Genomic DNA, 27,216 nt, shown 5'->3' with positions numbered 1-27,216 from the left:
GCGCACCTGCGGACCACTTATGTGCAGCCCTGGTTATTTAGCTCATCATATCGCAGCCACAGAAATTATTTTGTCCATGAAACCATAAAGCTGCACTTTCTTATAGTCTGATTTGTCATAACTTCTCCGTTTTGTGGTAAGCTTTTCTTTGGCTGTCACTTCTTCACCCTGACCTGTCTTATTTGGCTCAGCAGAACTGAAATGCTTTTACACACTCACTCACATAAGCTCAGCGATTCTCTGCGCGATCAACCTCTCACATGTTTAAGCTGCGGGAGATTTCACTTGTCATGTTTGCATAGTAAGCTAACGATTAATAAGACGATGTCAGAGGAATTGGTGCACAAATTATCATCACTCACAGATCAGTGCTGTCGCTCTCTATACACAGTTCGCACGATTGCAAAGTGAAAGCAAAAAAACAAGCGCAAATTCAAACGCGACTTCAATATGTCACATATTGACAGTGGCTCACCGATGCCAATGACATAATTACCCAGCTACATTTCTGAAAGAATGCAAAAGCATTGACATATATTTTTCCTACAATAGCCCGACGGGCAGGGAAGAGAAAGATTTTGGTAGCCCGACTGAAAAAAATCGCTAGCTCCAGGACGTCGGGCTAGCGATATTGCGAGCCCTGTATCTGATTGAGGAATCACTCATCTTTGGAAAAGAGAGTTTATTACAGAGAAATGGCTCTTTCCAAAATAAAAGCTATACTATCCGCTTCTTCTGGGCTATATTCTCAGCAGCATAAGGAGAATCATGTGCTAACAGCTGTCTAAATGACTCGGCTAACGTTAGTAGCATGCTTGTTGTTTTTGTCTGCTTCCACTTGTCTTTGCACTAGGATGATGTCGGCGTAAATGTGCAGTCATATTCGTTGTGTTCCCACTAGTGCTTTCAGGTTAATCTCGTTGAAATGACCTTAACGCCACAACACGGCAAATCTCCGTTAACTAGCTACCGCCGATCACTCCGTGCATGGGGCTAGACGGCCAACACGTTAACGAGCTAACTGCGCTAACACACTAGTTCACACCAATGTAATTGAGCATTGCATGGCACATCCAACATACTGTTTTACTTTAGTCCATGACTCGCTTACCTTCAGGGTCATACGTCACATGAAAACCAAAATAATTCCAAACGCCAGATCTGAATGAGGTTCAATTTGCCTGTTGCAAGTAGAGCTTAACTTCTGTCTCGCTAGCTTGCCCTGCGCTCGTCCTTCTGACTATGCTGTCTGTGTTGAGCGCTCAGTGGATCTGCGCTCGACAGTGCAGCCTAGGCGGAGTAGTCGAACACAGATTCACTGAGCGCTCAACACAGACAGCATCGTCAGAAGGAAAATTGATAAAAGAAATTACAAATGTTGTATTGTTCGATACATATGCGTACCGAACCGAAATATATATATATATATATATATATATAATGTTCTTCCTCTACACCCCCCCCCCCCCCCCCCCCCCCAATTTTTGCACATGTCGAGGAGCGTGTCAGGCTACATTTCACTGTGTGTTATACTTGTATAACTATGCATGTGACAAATAATAAAGAACCTTGAACCTTGTCCGTCACTTCCGTCCTTCACTATTCTCACTTCACCTATTTGTCACATACTGACAAATAGACTCACCTTTCCTGTTGTTTCATCTCTTTCCCACCGTCTTCACTCCTTTTCATTTTCTCCATCCTGTGACCTCACACATGCTTTTATTTTGAAGGCTGTGCTGTCTGGCATTCGCTCCAATAAATGATCAGAATCATTGAGCTGAAAGTCTGACTTTATTTTGATGGGTGTTAATCCTCAACATGTTCACTGTGAGAAAGTTTGATGTTTATTAACATGTTTATTAATCATATGTATTAATATGCTAATAAACATGTTTATTGGTAAATGGCCTGTATTTGTATAGCGCTTTTCTAGTCCCTAAGGACCCCAAAGCGCTTTACACAACCTGTCATCCAGCCATTCACACACACATTCACACACTGGTGATGGCAGCTACATTGTAGCCACAGCCACCCTGGGGCGCACTGACAGAGGCGAGGCTGCCAGACACTGGCGCCACCGGACCCTCTGACCATTATTAACCCATTTTGCATTCAAACCATTTTAAATTTAACTCATTCAGTTTTTTATGTGCTGTTCACATACACAAAGATTTTAAAAGTAAATAAAAAGACATATTTCTATACAAACATGCTTTTTATTTTGAAGTCTGTCACTGTTTAAGGACTTTATCTTGGCTGTTTATAATGAGGTGTTGCTTCCTCTCCGCAGGCTCCTCCTTCCTGTTTGTGAACACGTCAGGTCGCTATGGTGGTCAGCGCGCTCAGCTGCTACTACCGCCACTCAGAGAAAACGACACGCACTGCCTCAGTTTCCTGTTTTACCAGGTTGGAGGGCGCGAGGGTGCCGTGCCCGCTACGCTTAACGTCTACATCAAAGGTACGCAGGAACACTGGCGCAGGTTAGTCAGTGTAGGCCGAGCTCTCAGATGATGACGGTGTATATGTTTCCTGCAGAGAACAGTAGTCCTCTGGGAGTTCCTGTCTTTAACTTCTCAGGCCCCTCCTACCACATCTGGAAGGGGGTGGAGCTTGCTGTGTCCACCTTCTGGCCCAATCACTACGAGGTAAACCACCCTAACGCAAACACGCACGTTTACTTTTGACAGGTTTTACCTGAATAGTGTGATACCAGGTGGTACTAAACTGGGAGATTGGCTGGAAAGAATAGAATAGAATAGAATTCAACTTTATTGTCATTGCACATGCACAGGTACAGGGCAACGAAATGCAGTTTGCATCCATCCAGAAGTGCTTTAGTGATATAGATATATTACAATATATATTAGCAATAATATAGATATGTGAATATATTACAGAAATGGGTCTATTATGGTATGTTATAATGTACACGGTATGAAGTATGTTGTGAATATTCTATAACTATAAGTATGTACAGGCTGTAGTGAGTACAAGCTATGTACAGGATATGAACAGGACATAAATATGAAAAACTATACAGAATATGAAATAAATAACTTTACAGAAATCTGAGATATACAGTTATACAGAAATGGGAACTATGCAAGTTGTAAACAGTTGTAGGGTTAAAAATTATCGTATGTACAGAATGATTATTTACACAGAGCTATACAGTAGTGCAGTTAAGATAAGTGAGGGTGTAGATAGTTTCTACAGAGGCTATATAAAGTGCTAGTGGTTGTGAGTGGTGGTTCAGTCCATGTTATTATTGTGTGTTTGAAAGCAGTCTGAAAGCAGCGAGATAACACACACGCTGGTATTTCTATCACTGCGAGGACTGTGGTTGGGGTACTGACCAAACCCTGACCCCCAGTCTGGACCCTCCGTCCCAAAAAGCGATCCTCACATGTCCTGAGAGTTGCAGTGGTCCTCACAGAGATACACAGGCGAATGCACACACACTCGCTCTGGATGTGGCTGATCCGTATTGAAAGCTCTTTTATGTGGCTTTAAAAGCTCTGTCATCTCCAAACCACACGAGGGCTGCTGCTAATTGGTTCAACACGCACACATAGGCGCACACTTGGTGTAGAGCAGCAGCAGGAAGTGAGTTTTTCTCACCACGGGAACCTTCTAGTGCCAAAAAATGTTTCCTCCCGTCGACAGCACAACCTCTGGACTCAACGTCCCAATCTGTTCCTGTTACTGTCCAACATTTTAGAAGTGATTTTGCGTTTCAGTCGTGTGGCTCTGAACACTTATGGCTGATTGTCGGTCTGACGCTGGACTTATTAAAATCACACAAACACATGAAAGCATTCACAAAGGTGTTTCCACCTGCACCACTCACAGGCAGCTCTCTTTATAGATTCTGTGTTGTTGTTGTCATGTCTCTACCACTTGCAGTTTCTCTGACGTCCAGCAGAGGCAGCAGTGAGTCAGTCCCAAAGACTCCCATGTTAAAACAAGCATATTTACAGCCTGATACACAGACTGTTTCCCCCCTCATAACAGCCTTATGGGAGAGAATGTTTCCTGAACTTACCTGTAAGTTACGAGGCCCCTCCCACTGCGTTGGAGGCGGTTCTGTTGAAGCTAATTGCATTCTGGGAGTCCACATCTCCGAGGATCTCACCTGGACGACCAACTGCTCCAAGCTGGTCAAGAAGGCTCACCAGCGCCTCTTCTTCTTGAGGACTCTGAGGAAGAACCACCTGTCCTCAGACATCCTGGTGAACTTCTATCGTTGCACCATCGAGAGCATCCTGACCAACTGTATAACAGTCTGGTACGGGAACTGCTCTGCCTCGGACCGGAAGGCGTTGCAGAGGGTCGTGAAAACTGCCCAGCGCATCGCCGGAGCACCACTTCCTGCCATAAAAGACATCTACAGGAAGCGGTGTCTGAAAAGGGCTGGGAAAATCATCAAAGACCCCAGTCACCCATCACATGGACTCTTCACCCTCCTGCCCTCTGGGAGGCGCTACAGGAGCCTCCGGACTAAGACCACCAGGTACCGGAACAGCTTCTTCCCCACAGCTGTCAGACTCCTGAACACTGCCTCCTGACATCTGACCCACGTTAAACTCATGGACTGGACATACACACACCCACAATGGACAACTGTACCCTCAAACACACAATAATAACATGGACTGAACCACCACTCACAACCACTAGCACTTTATATAGCCTCTGTAGGAATTACAGGGAGTGCAGAATTATTAGGCAAGTTGTATTTTTGAGGAATAATTTTATTATTGAACAACAACCATGTTCTCAATGAACCCAAAAAACTCATTAATATCAAAGCTGAATGTTTTTGGAAGTAGTTTTTAGTTTGTTTTTAGTTTTAGCTATTTTAGGGGGATATCTGTGTGTGCAGGTGACTATTACTGTGCATAATTATTAGGCAACTTAACAAAAACAAATATATACCCATTTCAATTATTTATTTTTACCAGTGAAACCAATATAACATCTCCACATTCACAAATATACATTTCTGACATTCAAAAACAAAACAAAAACAAATCAGCCACCAATATAGCCACCTTTCTTTGCAAGGACACTCAAAAGCCTGCCATCCATGGATTCTGTCAGTGTTTTGATCTGTTCACCATCAACATTGCGTGCAGCAGCAACCACAGCCTCCCAGACACTGTTCAGAGAGGTGTACTGTTTTCCCTCCTTGTAAATCTCACATTTGATGATGGACCACAGGTTCTCAATGGGGTTCAGATCAGGTGAACAAGGAGGCCATGTCATTAGTTCTTCTTCTTTTATACCCTTTCTTGCCAGCCACGCTGTGGAGTACTTGGACGCGTGTGATGGAGCATTGTCCTGCATGAAAATCATGTTTTTCTTGAAGGATGCAGACTTCTTCCTGTACCACTGCTTGAAGAAGGTGTCTTCCAGAAACTGGCAGTAGGACTGGGAGTTGAGCTTGACTCCATCCTCAACCCGAAAAGGCCCCACAAGCTCATCTTTGATGATACCAGCCCAAACCAGTACTCCACCTCCACCTTGCTGGCGTCTGAGTGGGACTGGAGCTCTCTGCCCTTTACCAATCCAGCCACGGGCCCATCCATCTGGCCCATCAAGACTCACTCTCATTTCATCAGTCCATAAAACCTTAGAAAAACCAGTCTTGAGATATTTCTTGGCCCAGTCTTGACGTTTCAGCTTGTGTGTCTTGTTCAGTGATGGTCGTCTTTCAGCCTTTCTTACCTTGGCCATGTCTCTGAGTATTGCACACCTTGTGCTTTTGGGCACTCCAGTGATGTTGCAGCTCTGAAATATGGCCAAACTGGTGGCAAGTGGCATCTTGGCAGCTGCACGCTTGACTTTTCTCAGTTCATGGGCAGTTATTTTGCGCCTTGGCTTTTCCACACGCTTCTTGCGACCCTGTTGACTATTTTGAATGAAACGCTTGATTGTTCGATGATCACGCTTCAGAAGCTTTGCAATTTTGAGACTGCTGCATCCCTCTGCAAGATATCTCACTATTTTTGACTTTTCTGAGCCTGTCAAGTCCTTCTTTTGACCCATTTTGCCAAAGGAAAGGACGTTGCCTAATAATTATGCACACCTGATATAGGGTGTTGATGTCATTAGACCACACCCCTTCTCATTACAGAGATGCACATCACCTAATATGCTTAATTGGTAGTAGGCTTTCGAGCCTATACAGCTTGGAGTAAGACAACATGCATGAAGAGGATGATGTGGACAAAATACTCATTTGCCTAATAATTCTGCACTCCCTGTATATCTCACTTATCTTAACTGCACTACTGTATAGCTCTGTGTAAATAATCATTCTGTACATTCGATAATTTTTAACCCTACAACTGTTTACAACTTGCATAGTTCCCATTTCTGTATAACTGTATATCTCAGATTTCTGTAAAGTTATTTATTTCATATTCTGTGTAGTTTTTCATATTTATATCCTGTTCATATCCTGTACATAGCTTGTACTCACTACAGCCTGTACATACTTATAGTTATAGAATATTCACAACATACCTCATACCGTGTACATTATAACATACCATAATAGACCCATTTCTGTAATATACTCACATATCTATATTATTGCTAATATATATTGTAATATATCTATATCACTAAAGCACTTCTGGATGGATGCAAACTGCATTTCGTTGCCCTGTACCTGTGCATGTGCAATGACAATAAAGTTGAATTCTATTCTATTCTATTCTATTCTATTCTCTGAAAGCTGGGCGCGGTGACTTGCTCTGGCTTTCTCTGACCATTAATGTTTCTTCTGACTCCAATTTGTGATCTGTGTCCAGGATGGTCGTAGCTCTGGCATGACACTGTGACCTTTGAACTCTGGATCAGTTACTTTAATGCTGGAAAAGTGCTGCATTAATCCTCATTTACGTTTGACCTTTATACCCATCTACGAATTTGTCACCAGCAGTAGCTGGTTGTTGTTATGCTCGACTTCACCTAAACTGGACTGGTATTAGCCGGTGTCTGTTGCTCCCATACAGACTAATTACCACGCTAGCTCAGCTGATAAGTCAACACCTGCACAATGTTCAGGTGTTGTCCTGGCAACGGAGAGGTCACTGCAGCTGCATCTGTCCAACATCTGTCTGAGTCTGACAGACAAACACTGCTGTCAGCACGCCGGCCCATAAACCATCAAGTCCCACAGCAGGGAGCCACACACACAACCACACACACAAACACACACATACACACACACTGTATCACAAACACACATACGCACACTTTAACACACACACACACTGTAACACACAGATTGTAATACACACACACAGACACACGTGCAGGTGTTGTTGCCTGTGAACAACCATCCTGTCATCACAGCAGCCATCACTAATTAGCTGCATCACCACGGTAACAACACTGCTAGCTCATTAGTGACAGGCTTAATTAGATAGTGGAGGGGGGAGAAGCGGGGGAGGACTGAAAGAAAGAATCAGGAAGTGAGAGATTGGAAAAGGAAATGCAGGGAGGAGAGAAGAATGAAGGGAAGAGAAGTCATATCTGAGAGAGACGGGAGGGAGGAGGACTTCCTGTTATGGGCGGCAACAGGAAGTAAGGCTCCATTTTCTATGCTGACTGTACAACACACACACACACACACACAGCTGAATGTGTGTCAGAGAGGGTTATCAAGGACGTATATGGCAGGGGAATTTTCTCTGGCTTCATGAAGTTGTTGTCATGGCGTTAGAAGTTCCTCAGGGCACGCTGCTGGGCCCACTCGTTACACTCAGATGGAAAATATAAGCACTATTAAGAAAACGGTCTGACGTTAAAGTCATCAAACTCACAGGCAGAGAATCTGAACTGATGTCTGTAGTCATGTTTGACTTACATCAGAGATTCTTTCTTTTTGGACACAAATAGAAAACACTGACAAAAGCCGCGGTCAGGGTCACATCTGACACTGGTAACTGTCAACTACAAATCTGACACCGTGGTAATTGTGTAACTGACAACTACACATCTGACAGTCAAAGGAGCTTGCAAAGAAAAGCGTCTGGAGTTCTTTAAGTTGCTTGAAGACGTTTCACCTCTCATCCGAGAAGCTTCTTCAGTTCTAAGGTCAAATGGGTGGGGAGTCCCTGGCTGATTGCGACCCACACCCAGTTTCACACCTTGGCTCAGGCGATTAGAGGATCATCAGGGGGTCCTTTTGTCCCTCTGTGGGGGGAAATTCCCACTAGGTTTAAATCTGGGACTCTCCACCATTTGACCTTAGAATTGAAGAAGCTTCTCGGATGAGAGGTAAAACGTCTTCAAGCAACTTAAAGAAGTCCAGACGCTTTTCTTTGCAAGCTCCTTAGACTACGATGACCTGGATGATTGAGAACCTTCACAGACATACACATCTGACACCGTGGTAACTGACAACTACACATCTGACACCGTGGTAACTGACAACTACACATCTGACACTGTGATGAGATGAGAATTATTTTGTAGCTTTACAGCCAAAATGAAGCAGGCGGCCTCTTGATGCGTGGACGTTAAAGGGTTAAAACTATCAACACGAGCAGGTCTGAGGTTTCACAGCTGGTGTTTGGTCTTTGGTGCAGGTGGTGTTTGAGGCGGTCAGCACCGGTCACAGAGGCATTCTGGCCATCAAGGACATCTCACTGCAGGGACACCAGTGCAGTAAGTTTACACACACACACGCACACACAGACACACAGGAAGACACCGCCCCCTTGTAGAACAAGTTCCTAATTGGTTAACGACGTTTGGCTACTTAATTGGATAACAATGTTAAAAGTTGAGCCGGTATTGTAGAATCAAGGTCACTGTGTGTGTGTGTGTGTGTGTGTGTGTGTGTGTGTGTGTGTGTGTGTGTGTGTGTGTGTGGAGGCAGGGGAGCTCATTAAAATATAAGTTGATTAGCATGGACTTTGATCCATCCTTCTGTTTATCTACTTGCTCAACTGAATACTCCTATTTTTATGTTGTTTTGTTATGTGAACACAACACACACACACACACACACACATAGGGTGGTGTGTGTGCGTGTGTGTGTGTGTACACATCTTTTTGATGGAAGAAAAACCTCGAGTAAACATCTTTGACCTGAACTTTTTCTTGCTGTCTTACTTCACGTCAACACTGTTCAATAAACTGATTGAAAACACACACACACACACACACACACACACACACACACACACACACACACACTTACCTGCATCCTCCAGAATCCATTTTCTAATTGGATTGTAGAGATTTTTGTTTTTCGGCTGAAGAGATCAGAGGAGAGAAGACTCACTGTTACCGTAGCATGGTCAGTCAGGTGATGTCAGCAGTGTGTGACCTCTGACCTCAGTGTTTTACGTGTTCCTGTCCTCAGTGAGCACCCCTCACTTCCTCCATATCAAAGGTGTGGAGGTGAACGCAGGACAGACAGCCACGTTTCACTGCACCGTCAATGGACGTCCGCAGAGCAACCTGCTGCTGTACCTGCAGGTGATCTATCAATAATCCATAGTCAGTAACATGAGCGCCACGCGGCGAGACTGCACTCGGCGTGGCGTGTGTGTATGTGGCTGCTTCACTTTGTGTGTTTGTGCTCGGCAGGGAATGGGCGGTCGGCAGGCCGCGGTACGGGAAACCAAACCGCTGAATGCTCGGCGTTATGTGGCGAGCTTCAATGTGGACAACACGACCAAAGGAGACTCTGGACGCTACCGCTGCATCGCCCAATCAGAGCGAGGGGTGGGCGTGTCCTCCTATGCTGACCTCACAGTCAAACGTGAGTGCTGCTCTCTTATTGACTGATAATCTCTGAATATATTTAAGTGATGTGAATAATGTGAAGCTTAAAAAACTGATCATCCTGTCTTCCACAAGAGGACGCCTGTCCCTCCTTCTCACCCCCTCCCCCTCTCCTCACCCCCCTCCCTCACTCGTCTGTCTCTCGCTGCAGATCAAAGCTGCAGTTTGTCATGTTTTTTATTTTAATGACTCCATCGTGAAACGAGAAAGAGTTTTATTAAAGCTCCTCATTACTGCTTTGTGACTGTGTGTGTGTGTATGTGTGTGTGTGTGTGTGTGTGTTGCGGGGTTAGAGGAGAGCCTCATTAGAAAGTCAGAGCGCCGTTTTAAGGCGGGAGTCTCGGCGGCGTTTTGTCAGAATGTTTCTGTGAAGATGAATCACGCCAAAGTAAAAGCCTCCTCTTTCTGGCGCTGCTTGTCAGAGTGCTGGCGCCCTAACCCGAACGCACATGCGGGCCCGCAGCGTGTTAACGATGACTCGTTAAACGCACCGTGTTCGGTGCGACGGAGCCGTCAGGCGTCTCTGAAGCGTAGCTTTCATCCACACTTTTTTCCTACCCCATCACGCTGAAGAGTCGGAGGAACGCGGGATGAGCCTCGATGGCGTTTAGCCTTCATCTCGCGGCTTAGTCATGGCGGCACATTTGATGGTGCCTGCTGAGACCAGCAGTATAAATATGATTTCATGTTTTATTAGATTCTCTTAAATGAACATAATTCTGCGATTTTACATTTAAGCATGTTTCAGTCTAAATAGGAGAAATCACAGCAGATCAATGGGATCCATCAGTAATCGATCAGCAGCCTGTGACGGTTTCATGGATGTCCGACTTCATTATTTCTGTATTTGTGTCACATGTGCGCTGAGGGATCACAGCGCTGTTTTATATTTTCAGCCACCAGAGGCGCTGTGGAGCACCCACTTCATACTCTGATTATATCACGACAAACTGATGAGACAACAGTTTATATCGCACTCTTCCATCACACAACAAAGTGTTTGTGACACGCTAACTGCACATTCAGAAATAGGTCCCACTGCACACCATGCTGGGTGATGCTAACTAGCACTGCGCTACCAGCTGTTAGGGCTCTTTGTTCAGGATCGTAAAGCCAGGCGGAGGATGATGAGCAGAGAGCGTCTGAGTTTGCAGCTTTTAAACAGTTTCATGTTGAATCTGCCTTTTATGTAGGGCGGGGCTCTGGCAGCTCCGTAGGTGCTTTTACCTGGACGTACAGGCCTGGTTTTTGATAACCAGATTGACGGTGCTGGAGAAGAAGTTGTAGAGAGCGAAGGTAAGAGTGGTCCCAGTGCTGACCAGGGCAGTGACCCCCTCAAGTTAGGCAAGTGGCTCCAGCAGGTCCCGGGAACAACATCAGGGATCTCTGTTCAGAAGAGTGCAGTATGAACAGCTAAGATACTGCGCAGGACCCTCAAGCTACTGAGGACCCCAGCTTGAAACCCGAGTTTTATTTTTATACACACACACACACTCATATATACTTTTATATTTGTTTAGTTCAGATTTCAGTTTGTGTCTGTAGATGTGAGAAGAAGCAGATCCAAGTGACATTACTCACAGCTGAGCTGATCAATACAAGGATTAAGTGTGTGTCTGTGTGTGCCATTTCTAAGCAAACAAACACCATAACAGGTGAGGAGGTGTTTGTTGGTCACATGACCTGACACATATCCCCACAATCCCCGGCGGTTAAACCTCTGATTGAACTGTCACTCAGACTTTGTATGTGTGTTTGATACAATAACACACACACACACACACACACACACACACACACACACACAGGTGAACATTAACTTGAACGTGAAAAACAGATATCATTGTATCCTGGCTGGTGTGTGTGTGTGTGTTTTTGATGAAGTGGGTCAAGACGAAGTAGAGCAGCACCACCGGGGATTCTGGGTAATAGAATCCAGGTCTGCCGTGATTCGCCGAAGGTCACGAATATTAATTGTCTTATTAACACCTTCCTCCCTCGTCAAGAGTTTAGTGAAACCCAGAAGAGCATGTGTGTGTGAGTGTTCATGTGTGTGTGAGTGTTCATGTGTGTGTGAGTGTTCATGTGTGTGTGAGTGTTCATGTGTGTGTTGTCAGACTGATCTTGGTCCTTTGTCCCTCAGAGCCCCCTGTACCCATCGCCCCTCCTCAGCTGACAGCAGTTGGTGCCACCTACCTGTGGATACAACTTAACGCCAACTCGATCAATGGGGACGGACCAATCACTGAGCGAGACGTGAGTGCTGATTGGTCACTGATTCAGAAGTGTGGCTACAGCTACGACATTGGCTAACATTGCATAGTTAGCTTATCAGCCTGCTGTTCCCTTTAACAGGCTAATAGTCAAAGAAAGTTTAGACGCTGGAGCCACAAACTGTGGCAGAATTCTGTAATGCATAGAACTTACAATTCTATAGTATGTATGTATGTATGTGCAGATGTATATGCGTGCATATTTTTTTTTCAAAGAAAGTTTAGATCCAGGAATTTGCTTTATATTTGTTTTGGTCGGGTGATTTTTGTCCACTTCTGGGGCAGCCTACCTGTAACATTGTGCTCGCTTTCAGGTTGAGTATCGGACGACAGCAGGCATGTTGATCGACACCACACCGGTTGATAAGCCCACTCATAAAATCGGGCATCTGGACCCCGACACAGAGTATGAGATCAGTGTGCTCCTCACCAGGCCCCTGGATGGAGGCACAGGGAACCCCGGGCCACCGCTCAGAGCCAGGACCAAGTGTGCAGGTGGGTGAAAGTGAGGTCACATGGTCGAACCCTGCAGCCAATCAGTGATGAGGGCCGTTTCATGTCATCATAGTTGGTTTTGTTTTGTAGAGACCCTCGGGTGATTGCTAGCAGCTAGCAGCTAACCGTGTGGCTCCACTCACACTGCTCTTATTAGGAGGTTAATGGCTGAGTCATTAGCGTACCGTGCTAAGCTGCATTAGCACTGAGCTCATCAGGTGGCTAATGGTTAACGATGAGCTCCTTAAGACAGCCAGCTTTGTTAGCATCACACTCATTAGCTCCTAATGGCTACTGCGTACACACTACGCTAGCAGTTAATCTCCTGAATGAACACACCAACACACTGTGCCGCAGGTGTGTGTGTGTGTGTGTGTGTGTGTGTGTGTGTGTGTGTGTACGCAAACAAAAAACTGGATGTTATTAGCAATTAGCTCGCTAATTACACAGGTGCAGCCTTTTTATTGCTGGTGCAGTTGTTACTTCATCTGTGGAGTGTTTGCTTGTTCCACACGTTTCTATTCGTTGTAATTATTATTAGTGCCAGTCTTCATAATTCAGATTCATTTGATCTGTTTTTATTCACATACCTGTGTTTGAATTTATAGAAAGAATATAACCCATATGCTTACATTATTGTCAGTATAAGTTTTATTTACATGATCACATTATCAACAGCAACAAAGAGCTTTGTGTTTCAAAGAGGAACTATATTTTTAAACAAAGAACATCAGCAGACACTTAGATTCACAAAAATATTTAGTAAAACAATCATAATTTAAAGAAAACCACAATGTTATTTTTTAGGTGATGATAATATCAATCTCAGCTTAACCCTTTAAGACCTACCATAGAACCAAGTCCGCCAGAGCTTATATTATATTTTTACATGCTCTAGAGACATTTTTGGGAGAATTTCAAGTTGATATACATCAATACAACAATTATAGCCCAAATTTTAATAATATGTATGCATTAAGTGCATAGTAATTACATAAAATTGCAAAGAATGCGATAAACTGCAAAAAAATTGAAAAAATTTCTAGTTAGAGAAATTTAAGAGGCTTATCCCTCAAAACTGTAAATACAAAAAAGTTGCACAAAATAGTTTCCCACCACAGGAAATTTTATTTAAGTGTCTTCATAGTTTTATTTTTGAAATACACCAATTTTTATACACTGCAGGAAAAACTAAAATAAATATTATAGTGCACATTTGCAAAAAAACCGCATGTGCATCAAAATAAACTATTTCCAGCAGTGCAATATGAGTCCTAAGCATCCCAGAAACAATACAGAGAGTCATAAAGTCAAACATAACTTTGAAAGACACCAGTATAGGCTTATAAGGCCCCGATGGTAAAAAAAAAACTACATTTCCGCAAAATGACGTCACTTCCAGTTTTGGGCAGGACATGGCGGACATGCGATAGTTCGCGCTGATGGACGTAGGAAGTGTTACAAACAGCTGATCGGATCGGCAAAGCGTGTTTCTGGAATATTATGTTTTTGTTGCTGCAAGCGCTTTTTATGCAGTTTTTGCAAAGCTATATATGGAAGGAAACCGTGACCGAGGACAAGCTGATGGCATAAGATGTAAGTACAACTTCTCCGGTTTCATATGCAAAAAAGATTATTGCGCTAGCTTACATGGTTGCAGTGCTACCGGGATTTAAAAATAGTTATGCAAAACGGCCGGCTTTAAAGGGTTAAAAGAAAGTGTGCAAGTTTTTTCATGTCAGCATTACACCACCTCTATTTTCCACAGTGATAATTATAAAAGCATTCACTTCAATTTCCTTTAAGAAAAAAATAATAAAAAAAACTTCAACATAAAAAAGTCATGTTTGAACAAAATATGAATCAAAATCAATGCAGATGTTTCCAATGCTGACGTGTTTTTGTGTGCTTGCCTCCAAACTTCATGTTTTCCAGTCCTGCTGTCAGTCGTTCCAGTGGCGACACTGTGAACAACTGTGTCAGGTTTCAACATGCCGGCGTCTCAGACCTGCTGCTTCATGACTCATTTCAACACCTCGCAGCCACTGTCATGTTCCTATAAACTTGTGTGTCTGTAGAACCCCCCCCCCCCCCCCCCCCCCCCCCCATTACACCCTCCATAGCCCCCACCCTCAGAGGCTTCCTGTCACACTGACCTGTGACAGTGAGGAGCAGGTTCATCCTTTAGTGTGCTTTTGAAGGCTGTTATGCGCATGTGCGTTGTCCTACATGCACTTGGATTCTTGATGCACTTCCTGGTACAAGCCAACTGAGAGCCTCTTATTCCAGGAGGAAAAATGAAAAACATGCCCAGCAGTCAAGTTCTGATGATCACTGATGTTATTTCGGTCATTGAGGAGGCTGTAATGGTTCTTGGTGACATTGTAAGGGTCTGTGGTGAATCATTGGTGCTGATAAAGCTCTGACAGCTTTTGCTGCATTTCTAATGAGACCTGATGAGGGTCTTTGTGCTAATGGTCTTTAAGAAAGCTCTAGTTGCTCATGGTGACGCGGTGATGGTGTGGATGAGGTCTGCTGTGTTCTCATAGCCTGTATGAGTTTCTAATGGTCCTTGGTAGTAGGGCTGTTTGATATAACAATATATATATCGGATGACGATATGAAAAAATCTATCGTTTCATATTACACTATCGTTTTGTTTCGTGGTGTCACAAAATAAACTGTTTATGGCAACATTTTTTTCATGGTTTTGATGGTCACTGTAGTGGCTATAGTAATCTCTTAAAGTTCTCTCTTTCTCTTATATTTAAAATAACCACACTACGGAGAGACAAGCGACTTTTTTTACACGCTGTCATTAGCAACAATGACAGTAAACCCAGTGTGTGGCTCCGCTGTCCGCCTGTTTATTTTCCACATAAACCTTTCACAATGAAGCTGAAGAGCCTGTTGAGATTTTTCAAAATAAACTGAAATGATGACAAACAGAAGGTCCAGTCAAAACAAATGGAGCCCTTATTCCTAAATGAGAGGCCACCTCTGTAGCATGGACATGGTTTGGTTATGAAAAGTCAGAAAACTGTAGTATGCAAATTATGGTGCAATCGGGTCCCCACGTCAGACTCAGAATCGCGTGAAAGAGTATGAAGAGAGTTTACGGATGAGAAGCAAAGAAAGAGCAGTCAGGTGCTCAAAATAAACCTTAGACTCCAACGTTAGAGCAGGCTTTTCCCCGCAGCACGCCGTGTAATAAATACTCACAAAGAAAACGGCAGCCGTTACAACTTGTGTCTAAAAATGTATCGTTTCGTGCATCTTGATTTGGCTCTCGGAGGAGGCGGACGCACTTTTCTCCTCTCCCTTATCTTTCCTGCTAGTTCTTATGTCCTTGTCTAGTCTCGTGTCTTTTTTGTATTACTTTCCCTGGAACACTCTCTCACAGTCTGTGTCTAAAACCTAAAAGAGAATTATGGATTTGATCAACTGGTCTCTGAATGCTATTGACACCCTTTAACGAGAAGTCTGGTGTTATGGTGTGTTGATACCTGTGCATTCCTGTATTATCCTTTTGTGTTGCACATTTCAGTGTTTTTTTTTCCTCACTACCTGGCCTGACCTGTCTCCCCAATGTGATGTTTGTATTGTATGTACGGTCGGCAAGGTCTGTCATCTCGGTTGTGGGCAAAAGACCTGCAACTGACAAATAAAGGCTATCTCATCATCTCATCTCTCATCAGTTAAAACACTCGACTCCAGCTACACGACACTCAGCTGAAAGCACGTCACACAAGTCGAGCTGCCCGAGATTCACAGAATTTACAGAAAATGTAAAACTTTTGTGATTTATGTCATTGTTGGGACGATAAATATCTTATATCGGGATATGAGATTTTAGTCATATCACACAGTCCTACTTGGTAATGTTCTCACAGCACGTATGAGGTTCTAATGGTTCTTGATAGTGTTCTCACAGCATGTATGAGGTTCTAATGGCCCTTGGTAGTGTTCTCACAGCACGTATGAGGTTCTAATGGTTCTTGATAGTGTTCTCACAGCATGTATGAGGTTCTAATGGCCCTTGGTAGTGTTCTCACAGCCTGTATGAGGTTCTAATGGTTCTTGATAGTGTTCTCACAGCCTGTATGAGGTTCTAATGGCCCTTGGTAGTGTTCTCACAGCCTGTATGAGGTTCTAATGGCCCTTGGTAGTGTTCTCACAGCATGTATGAGGTTCTAATGGCCCTTGGTAGTGTTCTCACAGCCTGTATGAGGTTCTAATGGCCCTTGGTAGTGTTCTCACAGTCGGTGAGAGTTTTTTGGTTCCTCAGTATGTCCTAGATCACAAAACAAAGTGATTGTGTCAGTCTGTGTGATAACCTCCACCTCTCTGGGACTGTCAGCAGACTAAAGCAAGCGCTCCTCTGAGATTGACAGCAGGAAACACGGAGAAACCAAAGATATGTTAAAAACTGTGAGTGTGTGTGTGTGTGACTGACGGCTCACACACTGTTAGTGTTGTGATACACACACTCTCAACATTCGCTCTGATGGCACTCGTCTCTTTCTTCAACTCACTTTTATTTATTCATTTTAGTGCTGATCAATTATGAAGCAGCCTGCGTGTGTGTGTGTCGTCAATAATGGATGAGTGTGTCCATCATACAAGCTTTAGGACTTAGAGCTCAGTGAGGCGACTCAGCGTGGTGGCAGATAAACAGGACTTCTTCATTTCACATTCTGCTTCATACCCTCATCTTGATCACTGATCAGTGCGACAAACTCTTCACGTTCCATCAGGATCAGCGAGGCCGTCTGAACATCTCCCTGTGATCTGTGGTGTGTTCAATCAAACTTTATTCATCCTCTGATGTATAAACGAAACTCTGATAAAGCTTCACTGATGTAACAAACATTTGTTTTCAGTTCAGGCCGTCTAGAGAAGGCTGTGTTATCTCTCTGCAGTCACTTGATGTTTTCTTCTACTTCATTATTGTTATTATTATTATTCACATACACACTGCCATGTAAAAACAAACTTTATTACATTTAGTAGTACATGTAGTCAGAGGTAAACACGGCAGAACAATCAAACACATTCTCATTCAACACTGATTCTTGCATTTCCCATTATGCACCTGGACACTTTGTAACCACGTCTGTCCTCTGTGTGCTCACTCATCTGTTTATTCATGAAAATCAGATGTTTGCAGAGCTGATGAGTCCTTTAAAGACAGAGGGAGGAAAGCTCTGAATACAAACGCCGTGTGGGTGGAGCCTCAAAATGAATCAATAACATCTTTAAATGCTTCTTGAGACATCCGTCTGCTGGACGAGCAGCTGCACACGATCAATACGTTTAAAGCTGTGGGTGGTAAAAAGCCTAGGTGTCAGTATCAGAGCTGATCCTGAGAAGCAGACATTGATAAATCAAGTAAAACTGAAAACCTGAACGTTTGGTGGCACCAGAAGTCAGAGCGAACCCAGAAGCCGAGGAGAGCCGAGCTGGAATCCTCCCGCTTATAGAAAGATGAAGAGTTGAGCATCGGTCATGAAATAAAAACCTTTGTGTGTGTGTGTGTTAACATCCATTAAAGTGTGTGTGCTGTTTGTTGAGGCTTTTAGAAAAATATCACATGAATATTTGAGTTTTTTCTCTTTCCACCTCAGATTTTCACGCTCTGCTCAGCTCTCTGACGTTTTAGTGCTTTTACTTCTGTGCTTGGTTCTCCGACGTTCCAGCATTATGCTGTCTAATACTGAGAAGTCGTCATCAGGCCTTTATAAGTGAGACCCAAGCTGATTTTAAGCAAGCAGCTGGTGGAGACCAAACCAGAGCTAAAAGACAGCGAGCACTGCTCAGAGGATTGCCAACACAATAGATGTCTCAGTGGACGCTGACATCGTTGTCCCAAAGTCGCAGCGTCTGTTTGTTTCCCCCTGGGAATGATTGCGGAATGAAGTTCAGACATGAGAGACAAAATGTGAAATGAAAATTGAAGGCGAGCAAGTTCATGAATGTGTTTGTGTCAGTGTGAGGCAGCATGATCACCTGTAGCACAACGTTCATGGCAGACCGTTTACCTGTACCGTAACGTACCATACCACCTTTATTTATAAAGCACTTTAACATAAAACCAGAGTTCACAAAGTGCTGTACATGCTAAAAGCATAAGTAAAGAAAATTAAAATGAGATAAGATAAAATAAATAACTAAAAAACTAAAATAAATTGAAACATGTCAAAACAAATTGAGTCAACCCCTCTAATCAATGCCAAAGGCTTCAGCGAATAAATATGTTTTAAGAAGACTTTTAAATTCAGAGAGAGAAGAGGCCTGCCTAACATGCAAGGGTAGATCATTCCACAACTTTGGAGCAACTACAGCAAAAGCACGATCACCTTTTTAATTTTTCATATTTATTTCCTATCTTATTCATAGCCTTTTCCTTTTTTGTTTTCTTTAGGTCACGAGCAGTTGTCCAAGCATTTCACTACATATCGTACTGTGTATGACTGTGTACATGACAAATAAAATTTGAATTTGAATTTGAATTTGATTTATACTTAGTTTTCGGTACCTTAAGGAGCTGCTGATTGGCGGACCTAAGGGAACGGGCAGGTGTATATGGTTGTAGTAGCTCCGAGAGGTAGGGGGGGGCCAGGCCATTAAGAGATTTAAAAGCAAATAAGAGAATTTTAAAAACAATCCTAAAATGTACAGGTAGCCAGTGGAGTGAAATTAAAATTGGGGTAATGTGCTCAAACCTTTTTGTTCCAGTTAAAAGACGTGCTGCAGCATTTTTCACAACCTGCAGCCGCCTAATGGACGCATCACTAACCCCAAAATAAAGTGTGTTACAATAATCCAGCCTAGAAGTAACAAAGGCATGGATTACTGTCTCAAAATGCTGTTTCGATAAGATGGGTTTTATTTTGGCTAATTCCCTCAAATGAAAAAAGCTAGATCTTACAACAGCTCTGACCTGGCTTTCAAGTTTAAGATTTGCCTCTATTTTAACTCCCAGATTAGTGATGACTGGTTTAACATACTGTGCCAGTGAACCAAGATCTATAATAGTGGCCTCAGAAGCGCCACCAAAAACCATCACTTCTGTTTTCTGTTCATTAAAATGTAAAAAGTTCAAAGCCATCCAGGCCCTTATTTCATCAAGGCATCTGAGCAGCGAGTCTACTGAGAAGCCATTTATCTTTTTAAGTGGGAAATAAATCTGGGAGTCATCGACGTAGCAGTGGAAAGAAATCCCACGTTTCCTGAAAATAGACCCAAGGGGTCGGAGATATAGAGAGAAAAGAAGCGGGCCTAAAACTGAACCCTGTGGGACCCCACATTGAAGAGAAGCAGCAGAGGATACAAACTCCCCGAGTTTCACAGAGAAAGTTCGCTCTGCCAAATAGGATCTGAGCCACTGCAGTGCGGTACTCCGCATACCCACCAACTGCTCTAAACGGGAAATTAAAATATTATGATCCACTGTATCAAAAGCAGCAGTTAAATCTAACAGCACAATAATAACACAGTCACCTGAGTCATTTGCCAAAAACACATCATTAAAAACTCTTAAAAGGGCAGATTCGGTACTATGTAAAGCTTTAAAACCAGATTGGAAAACTTCTAAAATACCGTGTTCTTCTAGGAAGGACATTAATTGCTTGTAAACGACCTTTTCAAGAATCTTTGAGATAAAAGACAGTTTGGAAATAGGTCTGTAATTCGCAATAATATCAGGATCAAGAGCAGGTTTCTTGAGTAGAGGCTGAATCACCGCATGTTTGAGATTGACAGGTACAACACCAGAGGACAGACTACTATTTACAATGGATTGTACAGCTGATGCTATAGTGAGAAAAACCTCTTTGAAAAATCGAGGAGGGAGAGCATCATGAGGGGAAGCTGAGGGCTTCATGTGAGCAACCAACTCCTGCAGGCAGAGCAAGGAAACTGGCTCGAACCTGTCAAAGACAGCAGAACTAGGGACAGGGGTAGAAGGGTCGAGAACGGACTGGGAAGTCTGTGCTTTGACAGATAGCACTTTATCAATAAAAAAGTGCAGGAAGTTTTCACAAATTTCCTGAGAGGACTCGACACCAACAGTCTGTGGAGCATGAAGGACCATGTCAATAGTCTTGAATAAGACATGAGGCTTACGACAATTTGCCTGAATAATAGCAGCAAAATGTTTCCTCTTAGCATCTTTTACAATTTTCTGGTAAGAATTCCAGTAGTCTTGTAACATTTGGTATGACACCTGAAGTTGATCCTTCTTCCATTTACGTTCAGCTCTCCTACACTTTCTTCTGGCAGCCCAGGTGTCTTCATTCAGCCAGGGTTCAGATTTGGCTTTTACTTGCCTAAGCTTAAAGGGGGCCACTGAATCTAAAGCAGTTTGGCAGACAGAGTAAAACCACGTACTCAGCTCTTCTGTATCATTGCATATGAAATCAGGAAGGCCGCTGTTCTGATTAAAAACAATAGAGAACTGTCCAGCAGAGGAAGGGTTAAAAATACGACAGCTCCTAGCAGCAACAGGAGGAAGATTAACTTTGGTAAAAGGAAGGAAAACCTCAAACAAGACAGGCCTATGGTCTGACCCTACAACATCACAAACCTCTAAAGTTAGAGACAGGTAAATTATGAGTTAAAACAAGGTCCAACGTGTGCCCATATTTTTGTGTAGGCACAGACACAGGTTGCACAAGAGCAAAAGAGTCAATAAGATTTAAAAAGTCCTTTGCCATTGGCTTGTCAGGGCAGCACACATGAATATTGAAGTCCCCAATAATAAGGACATGATCATATTTTGGCATAATTTCAGCCAACAGATCAGACACGTCATCTAAGAAGTTCTTATTGTATTCATGTGTAACAGAACGTTCACCTATACCGTAACGTTCATTTGTAACAGAACGTTCATAGCAGAACGTTCACCTGTACTGTAATGTTCATGTGTAGCAGAACGTTCACCTGTACCGTAAAGTTCATTTGTAACAGAGCGTTCATAGCAGAACGTTCACCTGTACCGTAAAGTTCATTTGTAACAGAGCGTTCATAGCAGAACGTTCACCTGTACCGTAACGTTCATTTGAAGCAGAACGTTCATAGCAGAACGTTCATCTGTACCGTAAAGTTCATTTGTAACAGAGCGTTCATAGCAGAACGTTCACCTGTACCGTAACGTTCATTTGAAGCAGAACGTTCATAGCAGAACGTTCACCTGTACTGTAATGTTCATGTGTAGCAGAACGTTCACCTGTACCGTAACGTTCATTTGTAACAGAACGTTCATAGCAGAACGTTCACCTGTACTGTAATGTTCATTTGTAGCAGAAAGTTCACCTGTACCGTAACGTTCATTTGTAGCAGAACGTTCACCTGTACCGTAACGTTCATTTGTAGCAGAAAGTTCACCTGTACCGTAACGTTCATTTGTAGCAGAACGTTCACCTGTACCGTAACGTTCATTTGTAGCAGAAAGTTCACCTGTACCGTAATGTTCATGTGTAGCAGAACGTTCACCTGTACCGTAACGTTCATTTGTAGCAGAAAGTTCACCTGTGACGTAACGTTCATTTGTAGCAGAAAGTTCACCTGTACCGTAATGTTCATGTGTAGCAGAACGTTCATAGCAGAACGTTCACCTGTACCGTAACGTTCATTTGAAGCAGAACGTTCATAGCAGAACGTTCACCTGTACCGTAACGTTCACATGTAGCAGAACGTTCATGGCAGACTGTTCACCTATACCGTAACGTTCATTTGTAGCAGAACGTTCATAGCAGAACGTTCATCTGTACCGTAAAGTTCATTTGTAACAGAGCGTTCACCTGTACCGTAACGTTCATTTGTAACAGAGCGTTCATAGCAGAACGTTCATCTGTACCATAAAGTTCATTTGTAGCAGAACGTTCACCTGTACCGTAACGTTCATTTGTTGCAGAACGTTCATGGCAGAACGTTCACCTATACCATAAAGTTCATTTGTAGCAGAACGTTCACCTGTACCATAACGTTCATTTGTAGCAGAACGTTCACCTGTACCGTAACGTTCATTTGTTGCAGAACGTTCATAGCAGAACGTTCACCTGTACCATAAAGTTCATTTGTAGCAGAACGTTCACCTGTACCGTAACGTTCATTTGTTGCAGAACGTTCATGGCAGAACGTTCACCTGTACCGTAATGTTCATGTGTAGCACAACATTCATGGCAGAACGTTCACCTGTACCGTAACGTTCATTTGTTGCAGAACGTTCATGGCAGAACGTTCACCTGTACCGTAACGTTCATGTGTAGCACAACATTCATGGCAGAACGTTCACCTGTACCGTAACGTTTGTGTGTAACAGAACGTTCATAGCAGAACGTTCACCTGTACCGTAACGTTCGTGTGTAGCAGAACGTTCATGGCAGAACGTTCACCTGTACCATAACGTTCATTTGTAGCAGAACGTTCACCTGTACCGTAACGTTCATTTGTTGCAGAACGTTCATGGCAGAACGTTCACCTGTACCGTAACGTTTGTGTGTAACAGAACGTTCATGGCAGAACGTTCACCTGTACCGTAACGTTTGTGTGTAACAGAACGTTCATAGCAGAACGTTCACCTGTACCGTAACGTTTGTGTGTAACAGAACGTTCATAGCAGAACGTTCACCTGTACCGTAACGTTTGTGTGTAACAGAACGTTCATAGCAGAACGTTCACCTGTACCGTAACGTTCATTTGTAGCAGAACGTTCACCTGTAGCATAACGTTCATGTGTAGCGTAGCGTTCATATCAGAACGTTCACCTGTACCGTAAAGTTCATGTATAACAGAACATTCATCTGTACCATAACGTTCATGTGTAGCAGAACGTTCATGGCAGAAAGTTCCCCTGTCACAGGATATGGAGAACCTGATCTGTATTTAGACTGGATTCACTGGTTTCCAGCTGCTCTCTCACTAAGCGGCTGTTCTGGTCAGCGCCTTCGATCATCCATCACTGATTCTCATCTCTCTTCGTCTTCAGCCATCCTCTCATATTAAATCTCCTGGAAATGAAAAATTAAACCTCTCCTCCTCCTCCTCCCCTTCATCTTAAAGTCACCTTCAGACGTTCATCACTCGTCTCTCTGCCTGTAATCTGTTCTTCTGTGGTGTTTAAAGTGAACACATGTAACAGCGGCACGAGGAAGAGTGTGGACAATCCATCAGACAGGAAGTGACCTCAGAACATCCACAGAAAAAAGAGAGCAGTAATAATTCTGAGTGTGTTTATGTGTCACTTTATGAAAGGTGATTTGTTCCTCATACAAAAACATTAGCATCACTGATTTATGCACATATCTGCAGCATGTCATTAGCTGGTAAGCGTTTATGGCCACAGACTGTAGGGGGCGTTAGGCTACGAGCCATTTACAGTATATGAGCTCAGTTCGGTTAATATGTGTTAAAGAAAAGGGCTGGACGATGTGGAACAAAATGACTTCTATCGATTTTATATTGACCGGGTTTCATAATTCTATGGAGGCAAAGTTATTTCACTGTAATCGTTTAACACCCAGCTCCAAAGAAACGCCGTGATAAAGGAGGAGAAAGCGAGGTTCTCATCATAAAACTCTGAAAGGTTGAAATTTCCTGCTTTTCACTGAGAACAAAGCACCAGCTGTGTGTGTGTGTGTGTGTGTGTGTGTGTGTGTGTGTGTGTGTGTGTGTCAGCAGGGTGAATGCTGGAAATCTGTTTCCATCAGTCAGGGTCGTGTTGGCTGAAAAGGTCACAGGAAGAGGGAGGCTCAGAAACGCAGAGGGAGACGAGTTCAGCTTTTTAAACCCAGCAGAAGATTAAAAAAAGACTCATGTGGGCAACAAACATGTCCTGGTAATGTGGAGAATGAGAGTCCACAGCTTGTGTGTGTGTGTGTGTGTGTTACTAATTATTAGATATTGAAACCAGCGCACTGAAGACTCTCCCCCCCATTCTACTTTTAAATACTCTAGGAACAACAAGTAAGCCTGCAGTGCGAGAGCGAAGTGCTCTAATAGGGTGATATGGTACTACAAGGTCATTAAGATAAGATGGGTCCTGATTATTTAAGACCTTGTATGTGAGGAGCAGGATTTTGAATTCTGGATTTTAACAAGAAGCCAAAACAGGAGAAATCTGCTCTCTTTCTAGTCCCTGTCAGGACTCTTGCTGCAGCATTTTGGATTAGCTGAAGGCTTTTCAGGGAGTTTTTTGGACTTCCTGATAATAATGAATTACAGTCGTCCAGCCTGAAAATAATAAATGCATGAACTAGTTTTTCAGCGTCACTCTGAGACAGGATATTTATAACTTTAGAGATGTTGCACAAATGGAAGAAAGCAGTCTTACATATTTGTTTAATATGTGCATTGAAGGACATATCCTGGTTCCTCACAGTGTTACCGGTGGCCAAGGTAATGCCACCCAGAGTAAGAATCAGGTTAGATACCATATTTCCAAAAGTTGAATCTGTTCATCTGGACTTCTGGTTTCAGTCATTATGCAAATGTACTGTTTATAAGATTGAAACCTGCAGTCAGCTGAGACTGAAGAAGCGACTTTGGGACTGAAAGCAGCAACAGCTGCTCAGCTGACCGAAGCGAGTGAATGAGGACATGGGGCTTTAACAAATCAGACAAATAAACAGGTGCCAGACCCTTTAGAGATTTAAAAACCAATGAAAGGACTTTAAAACGGATCCTAAATTCAATTGGAAGCCAATGTAGAGAGACCAAAACCGGAGTGATGTGGTCGAATTTCCTTCTACCAGTTAAAAATCGTGCCGCAGCATTTTGCACTAGTTGCAAGCGTGATAAAGTGCCCTGCCCAACCCCTATTAAAAGAGAATTGCAATAATCTAAATGTGAAAAAATAAAGGCGTGAATAACACTTTTCAAGTCACGCTTGGAAAGAAAGGGCTTAACCTTTGATAAACGTCTGAGGTGATAAAATGCTGATTTTACCACCCCGTTTACCTGACCAAAGGTAAGTGCAGAATCAATTTTTACTCCGAGATTTGTGATCGAACTCTTTAAATGGGAAGTCAAAGCGGCAAGATCAACATCTGGAGCGTGAGAAAAATGATTTGGACCAAATAAGATCGCTTCCGTCTTCCGATCATTAAAATTTAAAAAGTTTTTGGCCATCCATGCTTTAACATTACTAAGGCAGTAAAGCAGAGGTCAACTTGGGAAACTATCAGAATGACTAAAAGGTAAATAAAACTGGCAGTCATCTGCGTATAGATGGAATGACACTTTATGTTTTTGGAAAATCGCGCCAAGAGGCAAAAGGTACAGTGAAAACAATAACGGCCCAAAAATAGATCCCTGTGGAACACCCCAAAGCAGAGGGGATTAAGCCAAGGGGAGAAAGAATGAGGGAAAGAGAAACAGCTGAGAAGAGGGACGGGGGAGAAGGGCAAAAACCAAAAACCAACAGAATGAGCAGAAAAAGAAAAAAAAGAAGAAAAAAAGAAAAGAAAAAGCATATATCAATCACCTGGGTCACCTGCTGAGAAAGAAAAAAGAAAACAAGCAGAAGAGAACAAGAGTAATAGAATAAACAACATCACAATGATATATGGGAATATGACAGTAAATACTAAATATTAAACATTATTGTGCAGCACATAAGATCAACAGAACACAGTGTGCTTTGAGGTAGGAGCCAAAAAGGGTGTAGTTTGTGGGTGTGATCACCCGTGTGTACACCTGTGAGCATGGACGCGCTTGTTTTTTGTTTTTTAAAAGGTTCCTTCATGTAATGATCTGCTAGAGGGTGTGGGGGGGCCACAGCCCCGTCCTCCAGGGCATGAAGCAGCCTGGTTTCTTAAGTAAAGGATGTATGACTATGCTTAAACTCCCTAGGTACTTGACCAGACAAAAGACTAGTCTCCAAAAGTTGATTCTGTTCATCTGAACGTAGCGTTTTGTAGCTACATCCAGAGGAACAGAATCAACTTTTGGAGATTTGCTTTCCTGGATGATTGACAATGCACCAAGACAAAAGACTAGTATTAATAATGTTCAGAATGTGTGGTCCGATGGTAGGAAATCCCTTTTTGAGAAAACGGGGAGGAACAACGTCATTTGGAGAGCCACACAGTTGAGCATTCAGCACAAGTTTCTCTAAATCAGGTAAAAGAATTGGTAGAATAGCAGAGAACAAACCTGAGCAAGAACCATGCATGGCTGGGTCAGCAATAGATAGAGTCAGAGGTCTCAAACTAGCAATCTTGTCCACAAAATAATTAAGAAACTTATTGCACATAACCTCAGAAGAGTGCAAAAGAACATAGCCTTCTGTATTAAGTACAGAATTTCTAGATTTATATAGAACACGAGGGTTATGCAAGCTGGCAGCAATAAGTTGGGAAAAATAGGAGTGCTTGGCAGCCTGCTTTCTGATAGACTTTCCAGCTAGTCTTAAGAGCTTTCTCTTTTTTCCACCGTCTTTCACATCTTCTACATTCTTTTCTAGCGGTTCTGGTAAAATCAGTTAGCCAAGGAGCCTACGTCGAGGACAGATTTACAAGCAGAGTCCAAATAAGAAAATAGAAAAAAAGAATAAGAAAAAAAGAAAAGCAGCTCTTTACACCGGACCCAGGAGGGAAGGCAGCTTTACTTTGATAAAGTCAGCCAGGTC

General features: G+C 43.0%; 1 protein-coding gene across 9 annotated transcripts in view; it reads left to right on the top strand.

The window, feature by feature from the left end:
- Nucleotides 1-27,216, top strand: part of LOC146567828 (receptor-type tyrosine-protein phosphatase mu-like) — a 219,885-nt gene that overhangs the window by 66,119 nt on the left and 126,550 nt on the right. For all 9 annotated transcript variants that reach the window (XM_085285668.1, XM_085285667.1, XM_085285664.1 and 6 more), the window contains exons 3-9: nucleotides 2,294-2,461; nucleotides 2,539-2,648; nucleotides 8,610-8,688; nucleotides 9,392-9,507; nucleotides 9,619-9,793; nucleotides 11,960-12,072; nucleotides 12,404-12,584. In XM_085285668.1, the coding sequence (XP_085141794.1) occupies nucleotides 2,294-2,461; nucleotides 2,539-2,648; nucleotides 8,610-8,688; nucleotides 9,392-9,507; nucleotides 9,619-9,793; nucleotides 11,960-12,072; nucleotides 12,404-12,584 (942 nt within the window). The remainder of the gene's footprint in view (nucleotides 1-2,293; nucleotides 2,462-2,538; nucleotides 2,649-8,609; nucleotides 8,689-9,391; nucleotides 9,508-9,618; nucleotides 9,794-11,959; nucleotides 12,073-12,403; nucleotides 12,585-27,216) is intronic.

The sequence above is a fragment of the Mchenga conophoros genome, linkage group LG9, assembly GCF_057382185.1.
Source record: "Mchenga conophoros isolate Kocher_MC1m ecotype Shallow Benthic linkage group LG9, M_conophoros_male_GT1.1, whole genome shotgun sequence".
Taxonomy (NCBI): domain Eukaryota; kingdom Metazoa; phylum Chordata; class Actinopteri; order Cichliformes; family Cichlidae; genus Mchenga; species Mchenga conophoros.
The sequence above is the reverse complement of the archived record's forward strand: the minus strand, read 5'-3'. Positions and strand labels throughout refer to the sequence as shown.